The 13,907-nt window shown below is 47.9% G+C and overlaps 1 protein-coding gene across 2 annotated transcripts in view; it reads right to left on the bottom strand.

The window, feature by feature from the left end:
- Vsig10 (V-set and immunoglobulin domain containing 10) overlaps positions 1-13,907 on the bottom strand; it is a 33,827-nt gene that overhangs the window by 8,985 nt on the left and 10,935 nt on the right. For both annotated transcript variants that reach the window (XM_031337625.1, XM_031337626.1), the window contains exons 3-5: positions 9,528-9,827; positions 6,713-6,967; positions 1,656-1,949 (exon numbers count right to left, since the gene is read on the bottom strand). In XM_031337625.1, coding sequence (XP_031193485.1) covers positions 1,656-1,949; positions 6,713-6,967; positions 9,528-9,827 — 849 coding nt within the window. The remainder of the gene's footprint in view (positions 1-1,655; positions 1,950-6,712; positions 6,968-9,527; positions 9,828-13,907) is intronic.

The raw sequence follows: 13,907 nt of genomic DNA, 5'->3' as shown, positions 1-13,907 counted from the left end.
AAAAAAAAAAAAAAAAAAAAAATCAAAATACCAGTCAACACTGCACAATATCAAAGACACTCTGTGGCCTGCAGTAGAAAACACTCCTCCAATTTAATTCTCTCCATTGCATGTGGTTGTGTTTGTGCTCGCGTGTTTGTGCATGCATGTCATAACATGTGCATTTGGGTTAGAGGACACTGTGAGGTGGTCGGATCTCTCCTTCTACCACGTGGGTCCCGGAGATCCAACTCAGGCAGTCAGACCTGGCAACTACTCACAGATCCATCTCGCCAGGCCACAATTTAATTCTCTGTGTAAAAGTAAACATGTGTCTATCTCAGTAGGCCGATTTGCTTTCATATTTAAAGAACGATCAAAGTGTATGTATATCCCAAAAATGTTTTCCAAAAGAAAAAAATTGCGTTATGATTTATCACCAATAAATGTTTGATTTGTGTACCTTAAGTTTTATGTAAAGCAGGGCAGTGGTGGCACATGCCTTTAATCCCAGCGCTTGGGAGGCAGAGGCAGGCAGATTTCTGAGTTCGAGGCCAGCCTGGTCTACAGAGTGAGTTCCAAGACAGCCAGGCTACACAGAGAAACCCTGTCTCAAAAACAAAACAATAAAAAAACAAAAACAAAAAGAAGTTTTATATATTTTCACACCTGGGGCCCTGAAAAAATGAGAAATGTTTAAGCAGCAGCTCTGGTGTAAGGGAACTACCCTCCCTCCCTGCCTCCCTCCCTCTCTCCTTCCAGCTCCTCATTCCTCCTTTCTTGTTTGCAGACAGGGTCTGCAGCCCAGACTGGTCTCAAACTCTCTACAGAGCTGAGATGACCTTAACAAATAAGTAAAGAGAATTAAATTTGGGGTATTTCACACTGTAGGGCACAGAGCATCTTCGACATCATTCAGAGTTGACTGATACTGAGTTTATAGTTGACATCCCCAGCTCAGAATTACAGGAATCTGCCACCTTAACAAACTTTCTATGTAGCAGAGCTGACCTCTACCTCCTGAGTGCTAGGACTGGAAGCTGGTGCCACCATGCCCAGTTTATGAGGTGAGAGAGATGTAATCCAGAGTTCTTATGTCTTAAGAACTGTCAAGATGGGCGGCCGAGATGGCTCAGCAGGTAAAGAGTATCAACCACTCTTCCAAAGGTCCTGAGTTCAAATCCCAGCAACCACATGGTGACTCACAACCACCTGTCATGATATCTGATGCCCTCTTCTGGTGTGTCTGAAGACAGCTATAGTGTACTTATTTAAAGTAATACATAAATCTTTTAAAAACAACTGTAAAGATATAAAATTTTTTCCCTGATCCCCATAAGGAGTACCATATTCGTTGTAAGTGGGACAGCAGAGAACTTTCTTGTTATAATTCACTAATTTCACTACACATGTGTCAGCATATATGCATGCATGTACATATGTGTTCTAGTACATATCCTTTGATAAGTAAAATGTGTAATTTTTTATGTCCCAGGCATATATTGGTACTCCCAGGATTAGACACTAATTTTCTCAGGCACCCTGTCAAACCACAGGTAAATCATATACCATCTTCAGTTGGTCATGGCCCACAAAGGGAAGCCCCAAAGCCACGCCCTTGGTGGTACCAGGTGCTCTAAAGGTTCTTAACCTTTGGGGCCTCCCTGAGCACCTACCTTTCACACTCAGCCAGATGTCTACCGCCCTCACACCAATGGGGTTCTCGGCCCGGCAGAAGTAAAAGCCTCCATCCAGGTCCTGGGAGCAGTTATGGATGGTAAGAGAGGAGCTTTGGCCCTGCTGGGTAATGACATAGCGGCTGCTGGGCTGGATGGCTGTCTCTGGCTGTGTGAGGTTCCTCAGCCACTGGATCCTTGCAGGTGGGTTGGCTCCCGTCACTTGGCAGGTGAGTGTCACGTTGCCCCCCACGAAGCAAGTTTTCATGGGCTGGGATGCCAGTAAGGGGCTTGCTGGTGGTCAGAAGGGGGAAGACAGAAACAAATGTTTCAGGAAGAGTCAAGCCAGGGCCTATCCTTTCCCAGTAAAACAAAACAAAAAACAAACAAACAAAAACCAACAATGCTTGTGATTCCCACAGATGAAGGTCCTACAGAGTGAAGTTTAATGTCTATCAAGTACTTACTGTGCACAGGACCTAACTATATGCAAATGAGGCTAACTCACTCTCAAAAGTACCTTGACATTATTCCCATTTTGCAGAGAAGGAAACCGAGGCACAGAGGGAAGCCAAGTGAGTTGCTCAGGTAGGGCATAGGGTGACCTCCTGTCCCACTTTCCCTAGGACTAAGAAAACACAGAGGACGGGAGACTTTCCATGCAACACCATTACACTTCTGAGTGAAACCAAATAGACTGATGACTATGGACCCCGAGACCCAAGTACCAGGCCGTGTCACCTAGCCTGTTACACATCTATGTAAAAGTACACGGGCCAATGAGAGAGCTCAGTGAGTAAAAGGGCTTGTGGCCAAGTCCGAGGTCCTGAGCTGGATCCCTGAGACCCACGTGGCAAGAGAGAAGTTACACCAGGAAAGTTATCCTCTGATCTCTATGCTTGCACTATGACATTTGGTCACACACACACACACACACACACACACACACACACACACAAAGACAGACATAAAGTAATGCAAGTAGGCCGGCCATGTTAAACACTGACACACAGGCCAACAAGGACCAATGGCTTAAAGGCATGTTCTAGGACTGTGAACATGACAGTTCTGACGTAAGTTCTATGATCTTAGGGGGCTGGAAGTCAGGGCGCTAACAAAGCTGGCTCCTTTTGCATGCTCCAGGGAGACAGGTGGTTCCTTCTGTTTTTCTTTTTTTTGAGGGAGGTTTCGTGTAGCTCAGGCTGTCCTTTGAACTTGCTATGTAGCTGAGGCTGGCCTTGAACTCCTGAGCCTCCTTGCCTCCACACTCAGATTTCCTTCCTCTTTTTGAGTATGTATTTTTATTTTTAATTACATGTATGTGGTAAACATGGGGGTGGGGGATGGATATGCACCCATAAGGTCAGAGGCATGAGATCTCTCTGGAACTAGCTTTACAAGGGACCTGGAAACTGAAACCTTACAATAGGCTTCAGTCCTTCATGAGCCATCTCTTTGGCCCCTCTTTTACTCGTTCTTGGTTTTGTCTTTTGTTTAGTTTGAGACAGGGATATCACTATGTAGTCTAGGCTAGCCTGAAATTTAACCATTTAGAACAGGCTAGCCTGGAACTCACAAATACAAACTATCTGCCTCTGCCTCACAAGTAGCGGGATTACAGGCATGTGCAATCATGCCCTACATCTTCTGCAATCCTTGGCTCCACGTCCTACCTCACATCCCTTTAATATCTTCTTTCTGTGATCCCATTACCTGCTGATTCTGACCTCCCACCCCTCTCTTATAAGGACGCACAGGACGACACTGGGACCACCCGATAATCCAGAATAACGTACACAGGCTCTAGGGACCAGGACCTAGGCTCCTACAGTGGAGCACTAGTCCTTCTACCACAGAGCTGCCCTGGATAATTTACAATGCCATGCTGTGGCCTCCTGCAGCACAGTTTTTTTCCTCTAAATACTCCTAGCATGAGGAAGGAGGGGAGATAAAAAACTCAGATAGTCACAGCAGCATGGGGTTTCTGTACTTGGGTCACCATGCTGTGCTCCCCTGAGAGGCCCCTCATTTTCCTGCAAGAAGCCCCAGTAAGCTCAGTGGATCACCAAAGCTGGACTCAGGTGGATCTTATCTCACCAGGGCCCTAGCCGGGATGAAGAGATGCTTGTTTTCATCTTCCCAAGAAAAGCCACAGAACACTGTGGGGTCATCTGCCTGAGTCAGATGAGAGAGGCACCGAGGGCCCGAAGTAATCCATTTGTCCTTGGCACAAGGAGCTCTCTCTAAGGCATACTCTTCTGGGATGGGCTAGGACAGTGGGTCTCAACCTTCCTAATGCACGGACGCTTCTAATACCATTCTTCATGTTGTGGTCACCCCCAACCGTAAAATTACTTTCATTGCTACCTCATACCTACATTTTTCCTAGTTATGAATCATGATATAAATATCTGATATGCAGGATATGTGACCCACAGAAGTGTCTAGACTCACAGGTTGAGAACCACCGGGCTAGGAAGTTGCCTGGAAGGGTTTTCCAAACTGCGACTCTCTGGGATCCTGCCTGGTAAAATGAGACAACTCTCTCAACTGTGGTCTCAAAGGAAAAGCTAGGGTGTCAGACCTGGTACTCTGAGAAGAGAGGGGGAAGAAGGAAGGGGAGAGGAGGAGGGAAGGGGTCAAAAGGGTAGGTAGAGCCTCCAAGTTTGGGGAAAAGGTCAACAGAAGAGAACTGCCTAAGCCTGAGGCAGCTCGGGACACTCAGGAAAGATATCCTTCCTCAGAGTGGGATGGCCTTCCTTCCCTCTCTGTGGGGAACCCAGATCTCCTGGGTCCTGAAGCCAGTGGCAAGCCTCATTCATAGGTATGCTGATATTTTGAGACTCTCAAAGCAGAGTTTCAGAAATGGCTGCTTTTTCCTTAAATGAGCTCCACTGGGGACTTATCCCTAGCCCTGAAACAGATGTAGCACTCGTGACTAGATCTGACAAGCAGGGCACACGTACTCTTCATCACCCACGGAGCTGAAGAGATGACTGATAACAGTTAAGAGCTATCCTGGCTAATTCTACGTGGACTCTGACACAAGCTGGAGTCACAGGAAAGTGAGAGCCTCGATTGAGAAAATGCCTCAATAAGATGGGCTGCATGCTATGCAAGTCTATAGAGTGTTTTCTTAATTAGTGATTGATAAGGCAGAAGGCCCCGCCCACTGTGGGTAGTACCATCCTTGGGCTGGTGGTCCTGGGTTTTATAAGAAAGCAGGCTGAGGAGGGCGCATGCCTTTAATCCCAGCACTTGGGAGGCAGAGGCAGGAGAATTTCTGAGTTCGAAGCCAGCCTGGTCTACAGAGTGAGTTCCAGGACAGCCAGGGCTACACAGAGAGTTCCTGTCTGGAAAAAAACAAAAAGAAAGAAAGCAGGTTGAGCAAACAATAGGAAGCAAGCCTTATAAGCAGCACCCCTCCATGGCTTCCGCGTCAGCTCCTACCTCCGGGTTCCTGCCCTGCTTGAGTTTCTGTCCTGAGTTACTTCTACGACAGTGATATGGAAATGTAAGCCAAATAAGCCCTTGTCTTTGGTCATGGTGTTTCACCACAATAATAGAAACCCTAACCAAGACAAGGGCATTTATATTCCTGCATAGGACCTGGGTTCAGTTCCCAGCACCCACATGGCAACTTACAACCATCTCTAACTCTTCTTCCAGGGGATCCAAGGCCCTCTTCTGGCCTCCAAGGGCACTGAGCACTAATGTGGTGCACAGACATACAGGTATAACAAGTCACATACACAAACTGTCACACGCACTTGACCATCACGGCACATATCCACTCAAGAGTTTATCTGAGCAGAAGTAGTAAGATAGGAAGAAAGGATCCAGAAGATGTAGGGACCTGTGGAGATCCGCAAGTGAGCACGGGTGTGAGGACCTTCCTATGATGGGCTGCCAGGGTGGCCCTTCACAAATTCTTCAACAAACTGACCTGCAGGCCACTTTGAGATGGCTGCAGTGGACCACAGTGGCTCTTTGTCCGTGGTCCCACTATTTTGGAGGCTGAGGCTAAAGGGTCACTTGAACCCAGGGACTCAGAACCAACTTGGCAATCTAGTAAGCCCCCGCCCCCTTTTGTGGGGGCACAGTCGGACTCGAGCATAGAATCCGTGGCCTTGCTGTGGGTGAGCATGTCATGCTCTGCTCTCAGCCCTAATTTCCTTTTTATCTCTCAAGAGACAGGATCTTGGGCTAGGGGAGGTCAGTGCAGGGACAACCTACTTACTATGTGTTGTGTGAGAGCTAGGGTCTCATCTCTGGCACAAAACCAAGAAGACAGACCAATTGACTCCTGAGACTTGGTTCTACAAAGGGTCACCTTTTTTTGTTTTGTTTTGTTTTGTTTTGTTTTTTGAGACAGGGTTTCTCTGTGTATCCCTGGCTGTCCTGGAACTCACTCTGTAGACCAGGCTGGCCTCGAACTCAGAAATCCGCCTGCCTCTGCCTCCCAAGTGCTGGGATTAAAGGCGTGCAGATCACCAAACTGGGAGGGTAGGTCCACAGGAGGACACTCTGGCATCCCCACCCAGGGCTTTACCATGTGGGAAGGAGACAGTTCCCAACCCACGTGCATGAGCACCTAGGGAAGAGAATCTTTCATGATTTCAGCACCTGAACGTCCAAGTCTTCTGGCTGAGATCCCAAACCCCATCACTTTACATTCTGTCAAAGAGACACACAATCACACCCCACCAGAAATCCGCAGGCAACAAATGTTTAAGCTACTGAGTTTGGTGGGGAGGAATCCTCTGCTACATAATAAAAAGGACTAACAGAAGCATCCGATCTGTCCTGATTGGCATGCCAGGCTGCATGACTGAAACTGAGGGCACAGGCACACAGCCAGTGTCTGCTGAGATAAAGAATCTGAGCTGGGCGTCTTTAAACATCGAAGGCAATAGCCGAGAAGTACAAGGACAAGCGGGAGGAATTCTGGGTACTCCAACACTGACTTTCTCTCCCAGGACTACCATCAAACGGTTCTTTGAGAAGAAAGGCAGGCAGGTGAACCCCAACCCCTGGACAAAGCAAGCCAGACTCACAGATCTGTACCACGCAGCTGGCTCCAGACTCGGGTCCCAGTATGTGGTTCCCAACGCATTTGAACTTCTTGCCCTCCGACAGCTGTGACGGGCTCAGTGTTTGCAGCTTTGAATTCCCCAGGATCGTTCCTCCAGGTTCCTCAGTCCACAGGAAGGTCGGATCAGGGTACCCCCCATCCCAGTTACAGGTGAGTTCCAGGGTAGCCGATTCTGAAGACACCTCCACCGAGCACTGAGGAACTGATGAAGGGGGCCCTGCAAAAGAGTGGAGGAGGGTGCAGTTCATCTCAGACTCTGAGTCAGACAGCAGGGTATGTGTGTGTGTCTGTGTGTGTGTGTGTGCACGTGTCTGTGTGTGCGCGCACGCACCTGTGTCTGTGTGTGTGGTATGTGTATGGGCAGATGTTCTGTCTATAGGTGTGTGGGTGTGTAGGGGGATGTTTCTGTTTGTCTGAGTGTGTGTCTGTGTCTATATGTGTATATGTCTGTGTACCTATCTGTGTACCTATCTGTGTCTATGTCTGTATATGTACGTCTGTGTGTATATCTGTGTCTGCCTGCCTGTGTATCTGTGTGTGTCTCTCTGTGCATGTGCTACAGAACCAGGGTCTCAGAGAGAGGCATTAAGGCCACCTAATCTGCCTTCAGAAAGTCCCTATCGGGCTGGGGTGGGGAGGACGGCGTAGCTAAAATAGTACATGTTTTGCCTAACACACACAATGCCATGGGCTCAATCCCCAGCACCCCACAAAATGGTTGTGGTGGAACTCGTCTGTACATTGGGGAGGCAGAGGCAGGAGGATTAGAAGCTCTGGCTACTTTTCTGATTCAAGGATACCCTGGGATACAGAGACACTGTTGAGGAGGAAGAGGGAAAGGATGAAGAGGAAGGCAGAGAGTGTGAGATGGCTCAGTGAGTTAACAATGTTCTCCACGCAAGGCTCACTAGCTAACTCTAATGCCTGCAGTCCACACTGGAAGCAGAGAACCAACTCCTTCAAGTTAGCCTCTGACCTCCACCCACCTGCATATCATACACTTACAAAATTAACTTTCAAAAAATCCTGAGACTGGCAGTGGTGGCACACACCTTTAATCCCAGCACCCAGAAGACAGAGGCAGGTGGATCTCTGAGTTCAAGGGCAGCCTGGTCTACAGAGCAAGTTTCAGGACAGCCAGGGCTGCATGGAGAAACCCTGTTTAAAAAGAGACAAAGCAACAACTACAAAGAATTAAACTAGGACCAAAAGGCATTGGAGATAAAAAACACAGTGAGCTAGAGAGATGGCTCAGTAGTTCAGAACACAGGTTGCTCTTGCGGAGGACCAGGGTTCGATTCCCAGCACCCACATGGCAGCTGACAACCATCAGTAATTCTAGTTTCAGGGGATCTAGAGTCCTCTTCTAGCCCTCCTGAGCAGCAGGCATGCCCACAGTGCAATTACATACAGGCAGGCAAACTAAACAAACAAACAAACAAAAAAATAAAAACCAGGAGAGTCAGTAGACAGAGGGGCTGGTGAGATGGCTCAGCAGGCAAAAGGTGCTTGTGGCTACGCCTGATCAGCTGAGTTTGATCCCTAGAGTACTTCTGACTTCCACATAGCACACACGTGCCCTCGTAAATGCACACAAAAAAATAAAAAAAATGTGACAAAAGGGAAGAAATTTCCAGAATACACAAACCCAGGGATCAAGGTTGTTGGAGCTCAAGAGCAGAGCGTGGAGCAGCTATCCAATGGGGCTGAGGCTTCCTATGGATGAGGCCACTCATCTGCAATTAGCTCTGGGGTCTCACATCCCCGGTCTGGAACTGCTGTTAGGTGGTAGAGACCATAAGAGATGGGACGTTGGTGAGGGGTTTTAGGTCATCAAAGGGGATTAGGGGACCCTGGCCACTTCCTCTTCCTGTCCCCCTCTCTTGCACCCAGCTGTAAAGGGAACGGGTCCCTTTGCCATATGCTCAGGTCATGACATGCTACCGGCCCGAAGCAACAAGGCCAACCAGTCACTGATGGCAACCTTTACAGCTGTGAGGCCAAAGTGACCTTTCCTTTCCAGAAAAGTGTCAGGCCATTGATTAGGGTACCAGAAAGCTGCGAGGTACAGATGATTAACCACCACCTCCAAGGTACTGAACACCAAAAAGTTGTGCCTTTGTGTGTGGTGTGCCCACATGTGTGTTCAGGTGCATGTGAGGCTAGAGATCAACCTTGGATGTTGTTTCTCAGGGATCTTCCACTTCATAACAAAAACTGGCCTCTAAGACTCATGATGGTCCTCCTGCCTCAGCTTTCCAAGAGCTAGAACTACAGGGATAAGCCACCATGACCAGTTTTTGCATACCTTGAAAGGTTAATACTTTCCCAAAGTTAAAAATAAATGTATTTACATGTATAAAATTATAAATGAATAAAAATTATTACATTATTAAACTAAAAATTTATCATTTTATAAATTATATAAATAATTTATATAAATAATATAAAATTAGTAAATGTATAAAAGTTCTGTATTAGTTTCCTTCTACAGCTTAGAGGTCTCTGCTATGTTCTAGATAAAACATGCTCTAGAAAGGATAACCCTCGCCTGACAGTCCACATACGTATACATATGTTGAAGAAGGCAATGAAGCATGTTAGGATCTGGGCACGGGCATGTAACAGAGTATTACAGAGCCCCGAAAAGTAACAGGGCAGTAAAACGTACTGAGGGCACAGAGCAGAGGCAACCGTGCAAGGCAGGAGAAAGCAAGCTCAAAGGAAGACAGGAAGATGCACAGACGCAGTTTAAGAGGGGCGTGCTGCTTACGCACAGTAGACCAGGAGCTCGGTGGTCACCTTTCGCTGTCTCCTGCTGAGCACGTTGGTGGCTGAACAGGTGTAGTTGCCTTGGAGGTTCTGAGACATCAACATCAGAGTGAAGCTGTTGGCCGACAGGTTCTTTCCTAAGAACTCAGGCATGCTGTGGGTCTGGATCCACCACTCCACCTCGGGCGGAGGCTGCGCAGAGCTGCAGCAGTTGAAGTCCACCTGGGAGCCCCTGGCTGCGTACAGGGTGCCGTTGGGGAGGGTGCCAGTGGTTGAGATGTTAACCTCAACGTGGGTAGGGCCACCTGCGAATGACAGGGGAGCAAAGATGGGGAGGAATGGACATGGTGGGGTTCGAGTGCCTCCACAGCGCTAAGGGAACCAGAAAAAAACAGTCTATGGACACTCTCCATGTGCCAAGGCTATGCTGGTTCTGAGGACCTCTGCTTACTTGATCTTGGACAGTTAAATGAAACTGGCTGAAGATAGGCTAGCACTCCCTTAAAAAACAAAACAAGCCGAGCGGTGGTGGCGCACGCCTTTAATCCCAGCACTTGGGAGGCAGAGGCAGGCGGATTTCTGAGTTCAAGGCCAGCCTGGTCTACAGAGTGAGTTCCAGGACAGTCAGGGCTATACAGAGAAAGCCTGTCTTGAAAAAACAAAACAAAAAACAAAAAACAAAACAAAAAAAAAAACCCAACTTTCCAGGCTGGAGAGATGCTCAGCAGTTAAGAGCACTGACTGCTCTTCCAGAGGTCCTGAGTTCAATTCCCAGCAACCACATGGTAGCTCACAACCATCAGTAAAGGGATCTGATGCTCTCTTTGGTGTGTCTGAAGACAGCTACAGCATACTCATAAACATAAAAGAAAAAAAGTCTTGGGGGGGAAATACTTTCCACTTTGTGTGTGTGTGTGTACATGTGTGACAGGACCTTGTATAGCCCAGGCTGGCCTCAAACTCTGTAGCTGGGGATGACCCTAAGCTTCTGCGACCCCTGCCTCCACCTTCCAAGTGCTGTGGTCACAGGCCTATGATTTGTGCCTGGTTTGCATGGTGCTGTGTAAGGCTTCAGGATGCTAGGTAAACATTCTAGCAACTGAGCTGATCCCCAGCTGAACCCCGAAGAGCTTCCAGGCCTCCTGCTGCCATTTCCTAAGAGCTGGCACCCAAATACTGCATGGACTTGGAAATATCTCTGAGGTTAAAAGTGCTTGCTGCTCTTTCAGAGGGCCAGAGAGAGGTTTCCTGGACCCATGGCCAGGGACTCACAACTGGCCATAGCTCCAGGACATCTACAGGCTCCTCTGAGTATCTAAATACACGGGTATGTGCATGTATACACACATACATGTACACACACTTCAAAATAAATCTTGCGAAGCAAGGTGGTGCATGGGGCAGAGTCAGGCAGTTCTCTGTGAGCCAGCCTAGTCTACAAAGGGAGTTCCAGGATAGCCAGGGCTACATAGTAAGACCTTGTCTCAAGAAAACCAAACCAAACCAAAAAAAAAAAAACAAAAAAACAAAAAAACAAAAAACCTAGGGGTTAGCAACATAGCTCAGCTCAACAGTTAAGAGTACTGGCTACTCTTCCAAAGGACCATATGCATGAATGTTACAGCTCACAACTGTAACTATAATTCCAGAGGATCTGATGCCCTCTTCTGACCTCCACACAGAACACCTATACACATAAAATAAGTAAAAAATAAATAAGTTTTATATATACATATATACATACATATGCATATACATGCATATAAAACTTGCCAAGGGGCTAGAATTATGGCTCAGTGGTTATGAGTACTGGCTGTTCTTGCAGACAACCCAGGTTCTACTCCCAGCACCCACACTGGGCCTCACAACCATCCTTAACTCCACTTCCAGGGATCTGTCAGCCTTTTCTAGCCTCCACAGGCATGCACACATGCATGCGCGTGTGCGCGCACACACACACACACACACACACACTGCACATACCTAACATACAAACAAAACACCCCTAGCTATAAAAAGTCCCTTCCAAGAAAAAAGCACGTAGACATAGAAAAAGAAGTAACACTTTGGGCCTGAGACTGATCTCCTATGGAGGCCCCAGAAGGACCTAAATGTAGATGATGTAAGAACCATATCTACCATGCCCGGAACCTGTTATCATGGCTCACTGGGTCTGAGCCTGCACGGCACCTGCTTACAGAACATCCACTTTCCTCAGAGGTCCTGGAATTCGCACAGGGCAGACCAGACCCTACTGAGAGCTTAGGCCTTTCTGAGTGTGCTGGCCTGGGGACTCTCCCCGGGGGGGCGGGGGGGGGGAGCTTGCTTTCTCTATACTCACTAGATGTGCTGAGCTTCTGGGAGTTGCCCTGGACTATCTGGAACCTGAGGCTGTTCTTGCAACCCGCCCACAACTCCCTCTTCCCCCTGTACATCACACTGAAAGAGAGATAATGATCATTCCAGGCCTGACTTTAAACTCCAGCTGTGTGGCTCAGGGTGACTTATTCATCCTTGTTTAGCTTCAGTTTCTCCCTCTGTGAAACGGGAGAAATGGCAATATACAGCAAAAGGGCCACTGGAGCCCTTCAAGTGCCAAGTGAGTTTATATGATGGAACACTCTGAATGGTATCTGGTGTGCCAAAAGCTCTCTACAAAGGGCTGGACCTTGTCTTAGTTCACCTTTGCTTCTGAACTTCTTTTTGTCTTTTTCAGTGATGGGAATTAAACAGACAGCCTCATACATGTTGCATAGAAAGCATCCTACCAATGAACTACACCCCACCCAGCCCTGAACTTTTTTGACCCCCAAAATGCCCTGCACAGTATTATCCAGTGCATCCAATATCTAAGTTCCCTTTGGTAAAAGAAACGCATCTCCCTGATGGGGAAACAGTTCAGAGGTGTGGTGTGTGTTTACTGCGCACAAGGAACTGGGTTCAGTGACAAGCACCACAAACCAGAGGGGATGGGAAGAGGGAGCAGGGAGAGAAGGAGGGGAGAGAGGAGGAGAAGGAGAAGAAGGAAAGAAAGAGGAGGAGGGAAGAGGTGGAAGAAGCGGATGAGGAAAAGAAAGATGAAGGAGAAGAGGAGGGAGAGGAAAGGCTGGGGAGGACGAAAAAGAGGATGAGGAGGGGAGGAGGAAGAAGAAGAGGGGGAAGAAGAAGAGGGGGAAGAAGAAGAGGGGGAAGAAGAAGAGGGGGAAGAAGAAGGGGAGGAAGAGGGGGAGGAAGAGGGAGAAGAGGAGGGAAAGGAGGAGGGAGAGGAAGAGAAAGGATAAGGAGGGAGAGGAGAGGAGGAGATAAGGAAGAGGAGGAGGAGAGGAAGAAGGGGAGGAAGATGGAAAGGAGAGGGGAGGAGGAGAGGAGAAAGAATGAGGAGGGAGAAGGAAGGAAGAAGAGAAGGGGAGAGAGAGGAGGAGGGGGAGGAAGAGGAATAGAAGCATGAAAAGAAGAAGAAAGTCCTTTCATCCCAGCACTTGAAAGGCAGGTGGATCTCTGTCAAGTCAAGACCAGTTTAGTGTACAGCCAGGGCTACATAGCAAGATCCTGCTGAAAAGCAATGAACGAACAAACAAACAAACAAGTATTTTAAAAGGAAGTGGAAGAAAAGAAATGTTATCTATGTTATTACTTTGCCAATTAAGCGACACTTATTGGCATTCCCAATGCTGCTCATATTAGCATGATCTCCTGGGCCCCCTTGCCTCAGAGCGCACTCTTTTAGAAACAGCCCAGGAAGGACGAAGCTTTGACAAAGGAATTCATCTACCACTGTGGAATTTAGTCCAGAAATAGGTCAGTGGGAAAGAAAAATGTCGTTTGTGGGATGCAAAGATTTTCCTATGTAGCCCTTCAATTAAAGTGACTTGTTCCCCTAGGCCTCACTAAGTAGCGCAGGCTAGCCTCAAAGCTGGGATACTCTGGCTTCAATCTCCCAAGTGCTGGGATTATACAGATGTGTTTTACGTACCTGGCCAAGTCATCTTTGTCAGGTGGATCTTTGGCAACTATACTGCGTACTGTCCCCAGGGGTCTCAGGGGAGACTTAAGTGGTGGCCTAGGAGGTGCCTGAATGCCCCATTCAGCTGGCTAGTCAGTCAGGTATGTGGCTCAACAGGTCCCAGGGTGTGTTTTCTATTGGCATCCGGCCAGCTAAACAGGGTTCAGTTGGAGTTCTGAGGTACTGGCAGCCAACGCCGGAGTTGGCAAAGGTAATGTGACTCAGGTCACATAGCTCGGGTCTCTCAGGTCCTGGTGGCCCAGCCTAGACAGTATGAACCTCCAGAAAGCACCTAGGAAGTGGAGTTTGCTGCTGAGAAGCATTGGAAAGGAGGCAGGTAGAAGAATTATAAAGAAAACAAAACAAAACAAAACAAAACAGG

Source organism: Mastomys coucha, unplaced genomic scaffold, assembly GCF_008632895.1.
Source record: "Mastomys coucha isolate ucsf_1 unplaced genomic scaffold, UCSF_Mcou_1 pScaffold22, whole genome shotgun sequence".
Lineage (NCBI taxonomy): Eukaryota > Metazoa > Chordata > Mammalia > Rodentia > Muridae > Mastomys > Mastomys coucha.
The sequence above is the reverse complement of the archived record's forward strand: the minus strand, read 5'-3'. Positions and strand labels throughout refer to the sequence as shown.